This window comes from Anas acuta, chromosome 1 (assembly GCF_963932015.1).
Source record: "Anas acuta chromosome 1, bAnaAcu1.1, whole genome shotgun sequence".
Lineage (NCBI taxonomy): Eukaryota > Metazoa > Chordata > Aves > Anseriformes > Anatidae > Anas > Anas acuta.
Window position 1 is genome coordinate 123675540 of NC_088979.1, and position 14776 is coordinate 123690315.

The following is a 14776-nucleotide window of genomic DNA, read 5'->3' on the forward strand; positions in this document are numbered from 1 at the left end:
ATCTCTGTGAATGTTTAACCTTTCTCCATTTCCTTCTGTCTGCCACATGCGTTGGTACGGTATGATAAGGTACCTCTGCCTCTGGCATGTAAAGTCCATCAGTCATATTCCTTGCAAGCTAAATCAGCAGTAAGCATTATCTACCAAGAGCTATGAATCCACCAAGGACTTAACAGAGGTGAGGAGGATAAAGCCCTCCCTGTGATACACTGTTGAAGTCCAATGAAGGTATTGCTATGTGTGTGACAGGAAGCATGGGGCCTGAAATATTACCAATGACTCAAATATAGCAAAAAATCAAACCAAACACAACAGAAATCCTGATATAACTGAAAATAAAAACTTCAAAAACGTGGAGAAATTTATATGTTCAAAACATACAAGTTCTCCTTGACACATTTATGCGTAGTTTGGCTTCAAGTTGAGTAGTAGTTTGACTGTCCTATGCATATTTTCTGGAGTGCTGTTAAACAAGATTATAGGAAAGTAACATTGCAGTGCTCAGCAGCCCTTGGTACTTATCCCAGTTCTGATTTAGTGACTTTTATACGACTCCTTGTCTTTTCTTCCTTTTGCTATGCAGAGGCAGCATAACTCTGAGCTAGGAAAGCAGAGCTACGTTGGGTTTACCTCATCACTTCCTGGTGATGATGAAGGACAAGGACAGAACCAGGCTTGACACGTCAGTCCCTGCAAACTGTTAAGAAATATCTTTTTATTCATGAATAACATTCATCTTCAGTCATCTGAGAGATTTTGAGTATGGAATTTCACAGTACCATATGAAATGGAGTTGTATTCATAAATCACATAGGATAGTTGTGTCACTGTTGCTGTAAGAGCAGAAAATCATAACGTTTTGTTTTCAAATTGAGCAGTACAATGCTGGGTTAAATGTAATTTCTTGGAAGACTGGTTTTGTTTCAGAGACAAAAGATATGCTCTTCTTCTGTTGGGGTAGATATTACTGGGATAGCATGCTATTCTTAGAAAACAACAAATTACAGCTGGAGACCCCATTTTGCTTTCACCACAGAATAGAAAGTTAAGGGAGTGGCAGTGGCAATGAGAGTCATTTCTAGTTACACAGTATGACATAGAAGGAAAGATAGAACCTCTGATGGAGAGAGGCATTACTTTGTGTTGTTTGTATTTCATTCTGATATTCTTTGTTTTCTCCCCTGCAGCTCCAGTGACAGTGTCCCATTTTATCCTGACACAAAGGGATGACAGTAGTCTGTCTGTTTCTTGGCTTGCCCCACGGCAGCGCAGCCAGACCGCAGTGGAGTATGAGGTCATGTTCTTTGAGAAGGTGAGACCTGCCTCATCTGTTCTTCCCCCTACCACTTAAAGGGCTGAAAATGTCCTCTTTGTTCCATTCCATGTGTGTTAGTTATTTAACGTTGTTCAATTTCTGCAGGGAGAGGAGGCACGATACACAGTGAAGCACCTTCTTGAGCCAAATGTCACTCTGACTGACCTTCAGCCAGACACAGCCTACCTGCTTCGTGTGAGATCCATCACACCTCTTGGGCCTGGGCCCTACTCCCAGGAGCAGGAATTCCGCACCCTTCCACCAGGTAAAGTACAACCATTGGTATGTCATTAGTGAGAAACTCACTTCTCCATCAGATTATGTATGCACATAGTACTCCAATCTCTTTTTGTGTTCTGCTAGCTGCAAAGGCAAAGAAACCACACTCCTGAATTCTTTGTCACCATGGCCAAGACTTTACAAAGCTCTGCTTTGTGAAAATGTTCAACAGGGAATCATTTTATCCTTTGTGCTTACTGTTATACAGAATCCTATTGTACTTTCCCATTCAGAAATGATCGGTGTCAGTTTTGTGTGTTACATAAATAAATTTTTCACCATCTGTTCCTTTAGTTCTCCTGAAAGATATTTTGATTCTGAATAGTAACATTTCTAAGTTCAAATGTTAACAAAACAATTAGCGTATTTATCCTTTTATATAGGAATCGCTAATGAAAAGGAGAACTCAGAGGACTTCAGCACTATTTTTTTTCCAGCTTTATTATTTCCACTGTTCAGCCCCTGGGTGTGAGTCTGGCAATGACTCTGACAGATGATATGTGCTGCTGAAAAAAAATTCTCACCCAAAGCACGAAGTGTAGGCCAGTCTACTGAGGCCTCCAGCATTAAAGAATATCTTATGCAGGCCCCGCATCCAACCTTCCCTTTCCCTGGGTTATCCAAAGACTTCCCTATTATCAAAGGTTTTCTATAAAGGAGCTTACTCTCCCTTCATTCCACAAATTCACAGATCCTCCTAGTGACCCTATGGATGTTTCTGATAATCCTAGAAATGAGTTCATTGAAATGATGCCTATGAAAGGCTAGTTTTACTGTAACGAAGCAAGAAATAGGAAAAAGGAAAGGCATACATTAATTTTAATAAATGGTTATAGTAATTCAGTAAAAGCTGGTAAGGACTTATGATACCATGGTTGAAATATTGTTTAAAGATTTTCTTTTTTTTAACACCAAGAACTTTGGGTAAGATTTTCTTGCAGTCATTGTCAATTGTGATGACGTTAACAGTCTTAACCAACAGACTAATGTATCACAAAGGTTCTGTGGAAAATTCTTAAGTTAACATGTAATAGATTTTTTTTGATTATAAAATGATGTGCTAGGAGATACTTTGCAGCTTTCCACAAGTTTATGCTTTTTTTCTCTTTAAATAAAAGTTGATCATCTCATCATGCCAAGGCAAAGATATTTTGAATATGAAAGGAATAAAAACCTTGCCAGCGAGGTTTCATTCGATGGGAGTGATTATTTGATAATATAATGATTTTTAGCTGCAATGGTTTAGAGATATTAGTGGAACAAGATTGGTAGGGACAGGCAACTTTTTAAATCTGAATTTGAGTTTAGATCCCTTAATTTCTTGCAGAAGAGCTATGTACTTAAGAGCCTGTCCCTTTTTTTCTAGTTGGTTTAATAAAATATATTACTTCCCCCTTCCAAATCTTGCCTTTTTGATTTTATCAAGAAAGAACGTTAGCTTTGCCTCTTGATTTCTGCCTATCTAAGCTGGTGATTTTTAGTAATTTTTGTGGGATGAGTCAGCATCAAATTGAGCAAGAATAACAAGTGTTAATTAGGCTTTACAGATGCTGAGCATTGGACTGGATGTTAGGAAACACTTCCAGACACTGTTGTCATGCAGCTGTTCCTTGCTTAAAAATCCCTCACTTATTGCAACATTATATTTAGGAATTTTCTTTTTTTTTCTGCGTGCTTTCCTAAATGTCTTAAGGAAAAATATTAAAAGATGTAGACACTCGTTAGATATGTATATGAACACTTTTCATTAATGTATTTAAAAATAAATTATTCATTTTTTAATTTACAAGAAATAAAGGCTTAAATGCAACCAACAGAGGGAATTTAGTACTTACTCTGATAAATTCAACTATATTGTGAGGATATCACTGTATTGTAACATATATATAATATAACACGTATATATTATACTATGTCAACTATATTGTGTGGTTTTAGCTTAAAAGTGTAAGTAGAAAAAGACTACCTGAGTTATCTGACACTGAGTTCTATCCAGTCACAAAATGAAACCACCTGACACTTTTTTTCTGAGAGAGCAGAAATATGATGTTAGATTTCAAGTTCATATGTCAGTGCTTGCTTGTTTGCAAAAACACTAAGCAGCCAGTGGTTTCTGTCAAATTAATTAGGCAAAAAAACAAACCTGGATTTTCAAAAGGAAGGGAAGGCAGAAGGAGGAAGTGAACTGCATAAAAAAGAAGAGTCAAACTAGACTGCTGTGCAAATCTATGTCTTTGCTATGCCATAGTCTAAATCAGCTGCTGAGCAGGAAGAAGTCTGATCTGAAAATGTAGTTGGAGAGGAGTGGGAGGGAAGAATAGCTGTTCTTCACTTCCATGTGGGAAGAGACCTTGGAGTTGTCTAGCTCAACTGCAGCAGGGATTATTTGAAAGCTAAATCAGGTACAGGGATAAATTACTTAATCTAGACCAGGATCACAGATAAGAGTGAACCAGATACCTACCTGAAGAGGCACTGTGCATGGATAACATGTGCATATTTGTACTCAAATATGGTCACTGTTGCCTGGAAGATGAAACACCATAGTTCACCTAATACCACTGGCTGGTAGAAGCTGGTTGCTACATTCCAGACAAATAATTCTTGTTCTTTTAAATGATATGGCCTTTATCTTTTCCTTTGCAGACACAGGAGCTCTGTCTGGTGGAGTCATTGTCTCCATTATCTTTGGAGTTCTACTATTTATTGGGCTGCTTCTGGGACTTCTGTTCTTTCGACGAAAGTAAGTGTTGATTTTTGGAGCTGAAAAAGATACAGATGTAGTATGACACAAAGCTCACTGATACCCCAGTGTGCTGTACCATTCAAAGGAACCTTGACAGGCTGGAAGGTTGGGTTGGGAGGAACCTCATAAAGTTCAAGGGCAAGTGCAGGGTCCTGCATCTAGGGAGGAATAACCCCAAGCACCAGTACAGGTTGTGGGATGACCTGCTGGAGAGCAGCTCTGCAGAGAGGGACCTGGTAGTCCTGGTGGACAGCAGGCTGACCATGAGTCAGCTATATGCCCTTGTGGCCAAGAAGGCTGACAGTATCCTGGGCTGTATTTGGAAAAGTGTTCCAGCAGGTTAAGGGAGGTGATCCTCCCACTCTGCTCAGTCCTGGTTGAGGCCACACCTGGAGTATTGTGTCCAGTTCTGGGCTCCCCAGTACAAGAGGGACATGGAACTACTGGGGTGAATTCAAAGGCAGGCTGCTAAGATGGTTAGAGGACTGGAGCACCTGTTGTACGAGGACATGCTGAGAGAACTAGGCCTGTTTAGCCTGGAAAAGGGAAGACTGAGGGGAGATCTCAATAATTTATATAAATATCTGAGGGGAGGGTGTTGAGAGCATGGAGGCAGTCTCTTTTCAGCTGCGCCCAGCAACAGAATGAGAGGCAAGGGGCACTAACTGAAGCACAGGAGGTTCCAGCTGAGTATGAGAGGGCATTTCTTTACTTTGAGGGTGACAGAGCACTGGGACAGGTTGCCCAGAGAGGTTGTGGCATCTCCTTTTCTGGAGATACTCAAAACCCACATAGATGCCATCCGGTGCAATGTGCTCTAGGTGATCCTGCTTAGCAGAAGGTTGGACTAGATGATCTCCAGAGGTTCCTTTCAGCCCTGCCCATTCTGTGAAAAACAGCTGAGCTATAAAAGCTTAAGAAAGAGTTAAGAAAGAAGGACTTGATATCTCCGAGGAAGTTGGATGGATTAGCTAGAGGTGAAAGAAGACCAGTGTGCTGCAATAAGATGGAACGACTCTAAGTGATTTTAATTAGCAGGGTTGGGTGGGTTGATATGCCTGTAAGATAATGCTTGCTGCTGAGGACAGAGGAAAGTATGGTGATTTCTCTTTTTTTTTTTTTTCTTTAAACATAATCCAGCGCTATCATACTATTATCATGACAAATTAATAAAAAAATAGTGTTATGGCACAGTCCTTTGTATAGCTGCTGATCAATTAAGCAGGCAATTCATGTATCCAGTTATTTCAAACCATTTTCCATATACTATTACTGTAACGGTCCTCTACCCAGATACAAAGTTCTACTTCCTTTCCAAATGTCTACAAGGCTGTTTTTTTTAAGATGAGATATTTTACTGAAAGTGTACAGAGAACATAAAAGAAATAGAAATTCGTATTTAATTCAGCAACAGAGGAACAAACAAAACTAACTGCATGGAAACAAAACTCCATTTCTAAATGTACATTAAGTACCACATTCTATTATAGGCTGTACTCTACCAAGTAGATGCAGTGTCTGGTTCCACTTTGCTCTGAGCTACCCAGAACTCTGTGCTTGACCAGCTAGGACAGACTCCCTAGAAGTCTTGCTTTCTTCTTTGCCATTTGTTAACCATTTGAGTTTCATGACTTCTCCTTATGTTCTAGGCATGCTCGTCGCAGACAATCACGGCCAGACTACAATACTTCAGGCTTTGATCGAGGTGAGCTTCAAAGGGATAGTGGAACCAGGGAGAAACCTGGAATGGGTTGCAAAAAATGAAAAGAATCACAGTTTTCAAACAAAGCACCCGTGTGGATTTTCTGATGTAATCTCTCTCCTTCTATAATAGCTGCAGTATTATTCAATGGATGTTTGATGTATTTGTTGACTGCTTTTGTTTGAAGGATGTGAATTTAGCTCTGCTTCTGTATCTTTGCCCTACAAAGCTTGACCAAAGAGTTGACGAGTTAAGTTGCTCTTTTGTTTCCCTTTACCATAGAGAAGGTCTGGTTGAAGCCCTATGTAGACCTGCAACCTTATGATGACCCCAGCAGAGGAGTGCTGGAATTCATTAAGGAACTGGATGTTTCCTGTGTCACTATGGAGAATGTGATTGGGGAGGGTGAGTTTGTTGGCCTTCTTTTCATCTTTCAGTTCCCCCACACTGATATTTGGCTGCATGTTCTTGAGCTCATCTGTGACCTTTTGTCTCTGGTTGTCCTCAGGGGAGTTTGGGGAGGTCTATCGTGGGTCCCTACGGCTCCCAGGCAAAGAACGTATTGTGGTTGCAATCAAGACTCTGAAGTCAACGTATTCAGACTCACAGTGGTGGAACTTTCTGCGTGAGGCAACAATTATGGGGCAGTTCGACCACCCAAACATTGTGCATCTGGAAGGAGTTGTCACCAAAAGTAAGAGCATGGAAGAGCATCTTGTAATGACATAGAAAGTGGCACATTCCTAGGACCTTTCTTAGGGGAGGATTATGCCAAGGAGGCAGTACTGGGAGAAGACACATTGTTATATTAGCCTATGGTGGAGAATGAGGAATGGAGGAGTGGTATGGATTTCCAGTGGAGTCATGAGGCATTGTTAAGAGAAATCTTCTTGGGCTGATGAGTGGAGAAATTGGAATAGTGTAAGGGATGGTGTAAAGTTTTGTGTGATACTAAAAGGAATACAAAATCGTCAGGGGAAATCTAAGGAGGAGGGACAGCTAGCTGTCAGAGTGGAGCAGGGATGGTGGGTGGGCATGATCCCCAGTTTTGGGGGAATGTGGAGAGTGTTGAAACACAAATTGCAAAGGTGAACTGCAGAAAGGGTGACACTTTTGCTCTTTTCCCCAAGGGAGGCCAATGATGATCATCACTGAGTACATGGAGAATGGAGCACTGGATACCTTCCTGCGGGTGAGAGATCCCAATCTGTAGTAGGCTTGTGTACTGCCAGAACTTGTACTTAAACTGGATTTAGGACCCTAAGAGAAGAGTGGACAAAAGATCTCTACATCCATATGATTTCTGTTCACCTTTCCAGTCTTGGCAACTGAATCTTGATGCTATCCAGTTTGCTCAGTATACAGAGTGTTGTCTTTGACAGATAATTTGCAGGTGATGACTCTGGAGACCACCACCAGTCCCTTAGTATGAATCTGTGGGATCCTTTGGGCTGCAGCATTGCCTTTTTGCTTGTTCACCAATGCCTTCTTTTACAAGTTGATAAGGCCAGTAACTAGAAAACAGCAGACTGATGTCACCTGACCAGGGTCTTCTGTCACTTCTTCCATGCAGGAAAATGAGGAAAAATTTAGCCCTCTGCAGCTTGTGTCTATGCTGCAAGGGATAGCCTCTGGCATGACCTACCTTTCAGAACACAACTATGTGCACCGGGATCTGGCTGCTCGCAACATCCTAGTTACACGCAGCCTACAGTGCAAGGTGTCTGACTTTGGTCTCTCCCGAATATTGGAGAATGATGCAGAGGGAACCTATGAAACCAAGGTAATGCAAAAACAATCTCTGCTGAGATAAGGCTCAGTCTTGTAATTTAGCTGTAGTCTTCGGGGTTAGGATTCTGCCAGATAAGAATGGCAGGATTTCTTTGTAGTAGGAAATGTGCCAGGTGAAGGATTTGGGCATAAGTCTGAACAAAATAGGTTTTCTTCTCTGAAAGAAAACCTATTATAAAATAGGTTTTATACAACTGTTATATTATATATTCCATTATAAGACTACATATATACATGTATATTACATACATTATGTATGATATATTATAATAGATATATAGAATGTGATTTTTGAAATGAAACAAAATATGGGATCTTATATTTTGGACTCAGTTAATTATATGTAGCTTTGAAGACAGCCCTGCTGTGAACAGGAGTTTGGACTAGAGACATCTACACATCCCATCCAAAAAAAGCTCCAGTGATTCTACTATCTTGTGTCACTCAAAGAAAGTCTGTTCTTGATGTCATTGTCTTACACCCACAGCCATGTTTTTTTTTTGTTTTTTTTTTGTTTTTTTGTTTTTTTGTAGCATTTAGCTGAACACAGGGCTTAAACAAAATTACTTTCCAAAATCATTTATGTCCTTTTGACAAGATTTCCCCAGAGGTGATCACACATCACTTCAAGTGAAGTGGGCCCAGTCTGTGAAGCATTTTGTAAGCTGCTTGACTGAAAGCACTGGAGAAGCATGACTCAATGAAACAAGCTGGTTACCCAATGTCTCTTCTCTTTCACAGGGTGGTAAGATTCCCATCCGATGGACAGCCCCAGAGGCCATTGCTCATCGGATATTCACTTCAGCCAGTGATGTCTGGAGCTTTGGAATTGTCATGTGGGAGGTGCTGTCATTTGGTGACAAGCCATATGGAGACATGACCAATCAAAAGGTAACAGACATTGAGCTTGTGCTGGTTTAAGGAAATAAACCAGGAATATAGGCCCAACTTGTGTTGATCTCCCTCTGCTTGCAGCCTTGTCATTCTCCCAAACACAGAACTACTCTGTCTCCTTCCTGGCCAAAAATCAGTGCAGCCAAGTCAAAGACAGTAATGTTTGGGTCCCTGAATCAGGTTCAGATGCCACCAGTAGCAAGCCAAATTAAAGACTGATTAATACAGCCACAATCTTTGGGTTTAGAGATGTTCTTTGCTGATTTCTTTCTCTCCTTGCTCTGGTTCTGAAGTATTTTTCTAGTCTGATACTTGTGCCAGGCTTAGTGTATCTATGAGGTTGCCACATGGTGTTCAAATTATTCTTCAGAACCTAGATCCACTTTTCTCACTGGGCCTGTAACAGAATCACTTGGTCCTCACTTCTAATGAACACATGCCGTGAATGGCAAATGGGAGCTAAGCTAATAAAGGGCTGAAGCCAGCTGTGTATGCCACTTCACTTTTTGACATCTCATGTGTCCTTATCCTTTGTTGTGCTGCCCAAACTCTACTTTATACACATGTAACTGTCTTCAATCCCCACCCTGGCTGCACACTGTGAAAAATGATGAACTGTCTGCTCCCAGCCCCACAGAGGCCTCTGGCTCCTCTCTTTCACTCTCTGCTCTTTCCTGATTTCTATCTGTCATCTGTGCAGGTGATGAAAAGCTTAGAGGATGGGTATCGGCTCCCCCCGCCTGTGGACTGCCCATCTATTCTCTATGAGCTCATGAAGAACTGTTGGTCACACGATCGGATGAGGAGGCCTCAATTTCATGAGATCCAGGCACAGCTGCAACATTTCATCTCAAGTCCTCATCTCCTCCGGTCTGTTGCAGACTTTGATCCCAGGTAAGCAGACTGTCTTAGGGAGGGGGAGAAGTTAATTGGGAAATTTTTGCCTCCTGGTTTGAGCAGGAGTAGAGGTGATGCTAGCAGTGTGGGCTGGCAAGAGACATCTTGAATGTGTATATGCAGAAGATAGAAGTAATCTGTCTCTATGGTGACACAGGGCATACATAGCCACTGGCCTGTGCAGTCTGATCGCACTGTGTAGAGAAAAGATGAATTGGCTTAGACCTGGCAGAGGGTTCTTGCTCTCTAGCTAGTGAGGCTGTCTTCTGAGCCTCTTGCCTGGCTAATGAAAGTTTCATCTGTGTTTAGGGTAACGCTCCGGCTCCCCAGCTGCAGTGGATCTGATGGTATCCCCTATCGATCCATTCCTGAGTGGCTGGAATCCATTCGCATGAAGCGCTATATCTCCAACTTTCGCACTGCTGGCCTTGACACCATGGAGTCAATTCTGGACCTCACGGCTGAGTAAGTGCAGGCTAAGCTCTCACTAGGCACCCTGTGCTATTTCACAAATAGCTGTTTCTGTCCTTCTGCTATCTGAACAGGCACTCATGTTTACTTGGAAGTCTTCTTCCCATCCTTCTGTATGCAGTTAAATGGAAGTGGATGGGCCTCTTACCCTATAAGAGAATAATCAGCCCAGAAAAATCGTGATCACAGCTCAAGCTGTGAGACTAATTCTCCAATTGTCCTTGCTTGTGACTTTCCAGGGGTCTGACCTGCTCTGAACTCACATTAGGCACACATTAGACTAAGGGTAGGCAACAGATGACAGGCAGGTCTCTAACCTGACCATCTCCCCACCCTCGCAGGACTTGATAGGAGAATTTTCTTGACTTGAACTCAGACAGGCTAGTGACATTTTCCCCACATCAGCCAGGCACTGTTCCATCCTAGAGCAAAGTCCTTCTGGGCTCTTTAGAAGGACTTGGGCCAGATGCTTTACCAATACGCATTTTTCCTAGTGTAGGGTCAGGGATGTACAACCAAGTATAACCAGAGTAGTTACATAAGACAAATGAAAAGGCACAGTGCAGAAGCAGACCCTGCTGAAAGGTTGAGACCATTGTGAGCAGACGTGGATGCGGTTCTAATGTAATGGGAGCAAAGGCCAAGTCACAAGGTGAGAGAAAACAGTTGACTGGGTGGGCAGAGGTAGCCAGAGAAGGAAAGGACCATCTAGATGTTTCTTCCCTCTGGAGAAAAAGCACGTGTAGCAAGAGGCACTGAGGGAAAGGAAACTTTCTGAACTAATGCGTGGGAAGAGTTTCTGCCCTTAAACACACCCCAATCTCCAAGGAACAAGAATAGCAATTAATTTTTCCTCTCTCTTCCATTTATTTCCTTCAGGGACTTGAAACAGATGGGAGTGTCACTTCCAGGCCACCAGAAGAGGATCCTGTGTAGCATCCAAGGCTTTAAAGAGTGATCAGTTGTTGCTCCCTTAAGCTTGCCAAATGCTGTTTTACCCATGTACCACTTGGAATCATTCCTATGGCAATTGTTTCCAAATGAGTGACTGGGACAAGCAAAGCAAAACAACCAGGACTGAAAAGACTTATGAGGCAACACCACCTGCTCTCATTTCTGTTGCCCCTTGCTTTTGCTCTACAGCAGTCATTGGTACTTTTCAGAGCACTGGTCTTAGAATCTGTTCTCAGCCATGTCTTCTATAGCCTGTTTTGTGCAGCACTAAGTAATCCCTGTAGTCCATGTACTGGACTTTCAGCCCTCAGTAAATCATGTGGAGACATAAGATACATTCAGTTGGGGTGTGGGGCATGGATAATGCTTTAAGATCGGAGATGAGGATTCAGATAGAATGGGACCTTCTAGGAACATGCACAAGGATGCAGATGTAGGGTTGGGCCCATTCACTCCCTGGAGTACGTCCCTTCTCATTTCAGCAGCCTTCTGTCTTCCTTATTTTACAACACGAACAAACTATTCAGTCTTTCACAAGGCTGCTGCTAAGGGATATGTTTTTAAATTCAGTGTTCTTGCCTTAAACACCACGAAGTCATGGTGTACTTTGTTCTTTGGAGAAGTTGGGAGTAGCAGCACATCCTGCTGTAACTTGTGTGATCATGTAACCTTGTCATGTTGCTTATTTGCACACGTGTACTTCAGCAGAGAGACTTACCTCTCCCCGACCTGCTTAATACCTTTATTGGTGCCATGGACACAAAACCCTCTAGGTACTCATTTTTCTCTGCCCCATTTTGAAAGAGGGAATGGTCTTGTTTGACTGGATAGGGTGTTTGTAACAGAAAAATGTGTAGGTGGTCTGTCTTATTCCTCCTCTGTGGAGGAAGTGTTATTATTTATCAGAATTCAAGACAGAGGTGCTATAGACTGTAAATAGTATTTTGTAAATAAACCTGTGGCAGAGCAGGCTGTGTTGAAGTGCTTTGGCTTATCTCAAATACTATTGGGACCTTTGCTCTAGCATATACATTACGTTCCAGCAGTGTGCTTACATCTTAATTTAGTTGTTTCAGCAAGGTTTAAGTTCTCTGGCAATCATGTAACTGCAGGTGAGCAAATGCATCTGCATTAGGACAAAAGGACGCATGTGCAGGTGATTACTTCAGATGTTTTTTCTTTAAACCCATTTTAACTGTAATCTGTTAGCCAAGTCCATTTTCATACAGCTCCTGTATTTACCCCTAAACTGTGAGAAGTATTAGAAGCTACTTCTCTAGTTTGAGGAAATAGGTGTGTAGTACTTCCTTCTGCTGTAGAAGAGAGTATTCAGGTGAGAAGGGGTGGGGGGAGAATCGTGTTCCGCTCATCCTAAAATTTCCTCAAAAAGCAAACTGGACTCTCACATCCTACCCAGGAAGACTTAGCTGTACTCACCTCATGAACTATGTTTCTGCACCTGTGCTAAGTCTAGCTTGGTGAAGATGGTGAGTGCTAGTCATTCAGCAATGAGTTATTTGTGGGTAGCTATCAGTGTTTCCATAATTGTGTAATCCTCCAAAATCTTAAGGGTTCGAATTAACACTCCTGCTTGTGGGAAGATCTTGCTTACCTATGCCCTGCAGAAGGGTTAGGAAGCCCAGAGCTAAAAGGATGCAACTTGAGGCAAGAAGGATGGTTTCTATTCAAATTGGGAAGCAGCAGGGCATACACACGGAACCATGATATGCATGTATCTCAGCCACTTGAGTTACTGCAGCTACAGTAAGACAGAGCTGACAAGATAAGCTTGCACTGTGAGTCTTGTTCGTATACTAAGTTCAATCTTAGTAATATTATCTATGCTTCATGTTAAAGTTGCTGCATAGATGATATCCAGGCTAGAACGGAAGCTTTGATTAGGCTGACATAAGATAAAAGCATGTGTCATGCATATGTAAACTTCAGCGTAGCCTTGCAAATGATAGAAAATGGGGAGTGGTTGATACACCAGATAGCTGTGCTGCCATTCAGAGGGACCTCAGCACATGGGAGAAATGGGAAGAGAGGTGCCTTATACAGTTCAACAAGGGGAAATGCAGAGCCCTGCAGCTGGGGAGGAATAACTCCTTGTATCCATGGGGATGGACTGGCTGGGAAGCAACTTCACAGGAAAGGACCTGCAGGTCCTAGCAAGCAGCAAGTTGCACTTGAGCAACGTACCCCTGCATCAAAGGAGGCCAACAGTACCTGGATTGCACTAGGAAATGCAACACCAGCAGCTGGAGGGATGCTATTCTTCCCCTCTCCTCTCCCCTCTGATAAGACACCTGCAGCGTTGTACCCAGTTTTGGGTTCCTCAGTGCAAGGAGGACATGGATTTACCTGGAACAAGACCACTGTAAAGCCACCAAGAATTTGGTGGATTAGAGCATCTGACATGAGGAGAGGCTGACAGAGATGGAACTGGTTAGACTTGCAACGAGAAGACTGACTTTGGTTTGGGTGGCTCTTACCATTGTGTATAAATACCTGATGGGAGATAGTCAAGAAGAAGAAGCCAAAGTCTCCTTGGTATCCAGTGAAGGGAAAAGCAGCACTGGGCATAAATGAAAATACAAGAAATTCCCTTTGAAGGTAAGAAAATGTACTGGGAGTGTGGACCAACACTAGAATCCAGAAAGTTTGTGGTGTTTTCATCCTTGGAGTTGCGTAAAAACTGATTGGGCACAGTCGTGAGCGCCCTACTCAGACTGACCCTGCCCTGTGGTCTGAGGTTGGACATGGAGGTCCCTTCCACCTTCAACTGTGAGGAGCTGCTGAATCAGCTAATCAGAAAGAGATGAGGCTGCTCAGCTCCATGTCCTCAGGTACAGCCAGTAGCAAGCCTGAGCATGTATTCCCAGTAGGTACTCCTGCATGCATTCAGGCACAATGCATATACATGCACATCTACATGCTACTTGTGTGCACACACTTGTGCATGACTGACCTCACAGGCAGAAAAAACATAGCAGTCATGCAAACACAGCACAAACAACCTGATCCTATTCCCTTCTCTGCCTGATCAGGATAAGCCAGTTAGTGAGAAATGTATACATAAATGCCATGGTAGAATCTACCCTGGTAGTTTCTACTGGTAGAATTGAGTTTCTGAGACCAGCTGTCCAGTAGCTGGGACAATGATCACAACTCTTCTCAGCTGCTGGCCCCAGGACATACAACCCCTCAAGGCCTGTAGCCACACTCCACTGGTGGGTACGTAGTCCCCTTCACATGCACACAAACATGGTATCTCCAGTAATGAGCTGTAGACACTGAATCTAGACAGCAAGTGACCCTAGGATTCCCTGGTCTCCCAGTTACCTTACACACAGATGAAAACTGTTCTTTGGTAGCAGGTCCAGGCTTACCAGTAGCTGACTTACCAGTAGACCCCAGGGTATCTGGCTTGGACCTCCTGGAAGCTCTAGCAGCTGACTGATATGGGACTTTCTGGCAGCTGGTCCAGACTCAGAGCCATGCCAATTGGTGGCTCTCAGCTCTTGTATTCTACTTTCTCTCCAGCTGCTCTGGCTTGATTTTCACTAGTGCTTACACACTGATACCCAAACACTATACTTGCACTTTGGTATTTCCTGTTGCTGGTATTTAGACCCTGCATACACGTACTGAATAGGGTCTCTTCACACAGGAAAATAACTGTAAAATGAGTTTATTAAGAAAATGGGACAGACTGTGTTGGGGA

The 14776-nt window shown here is 42.7% G+C and overlaps 1 protein-coding gene across 2 annotated transcripts in view; it reads left to right on the forward strand.

Annotated features, from left to right (window-relative positions):
* The window catches only part of EPHA1 (EPH receptor A1), a 34652-nt gene extending 22622 nt beyond the window's left edge, over window positions 1-12030 (forward strand). For both annotated transcript variants that reach the window (XM_068700009.1, XM_068700013.1), the window contains exons 7-18: window positions 1188-1312; window positions 1421-1580; window positions 4241-4337; window positions 5990-6045; window positions 6325-6447; window positions 6551-6736; window positions 7173-7234; window positions 7616-7825; window positions 8575-8724; window positions 9428-9621; window positions 9934-10089; window positions 10975-12030. In XM_068700009.1, the coding sequence (XP_068556110.1) occupies window positions 1188-1312; window positions 1421-1580; window positions 4241-4337; window positions 5990-6045; window positions 6325-6447; window positions 6551-6736; window positions 7173-7234; window positions 7616-7825; window positions 8575-8724; window positions 9428-9621; window positions 9934-10089; window positions 10975-11053 (1598 nt within the window). In that variant the 3' untranslated portion in view covers window positions 11054-12030. The remainder of the gene's footprint in view (window positions 1-1187; window positions 1313-1420; window positions 1581-4240; window positions 4338-5989; window positions 6046-6324; window positions 6448-6550; window positions 6737-7172; window positions 7235-7615; window positions 7826-8574; window positions 8725-9427; window positions 9622-9933; window positions 10090-10974) is intronic.
* Window positions 12031-14776: the final 2746 nt, after the last annotated feature.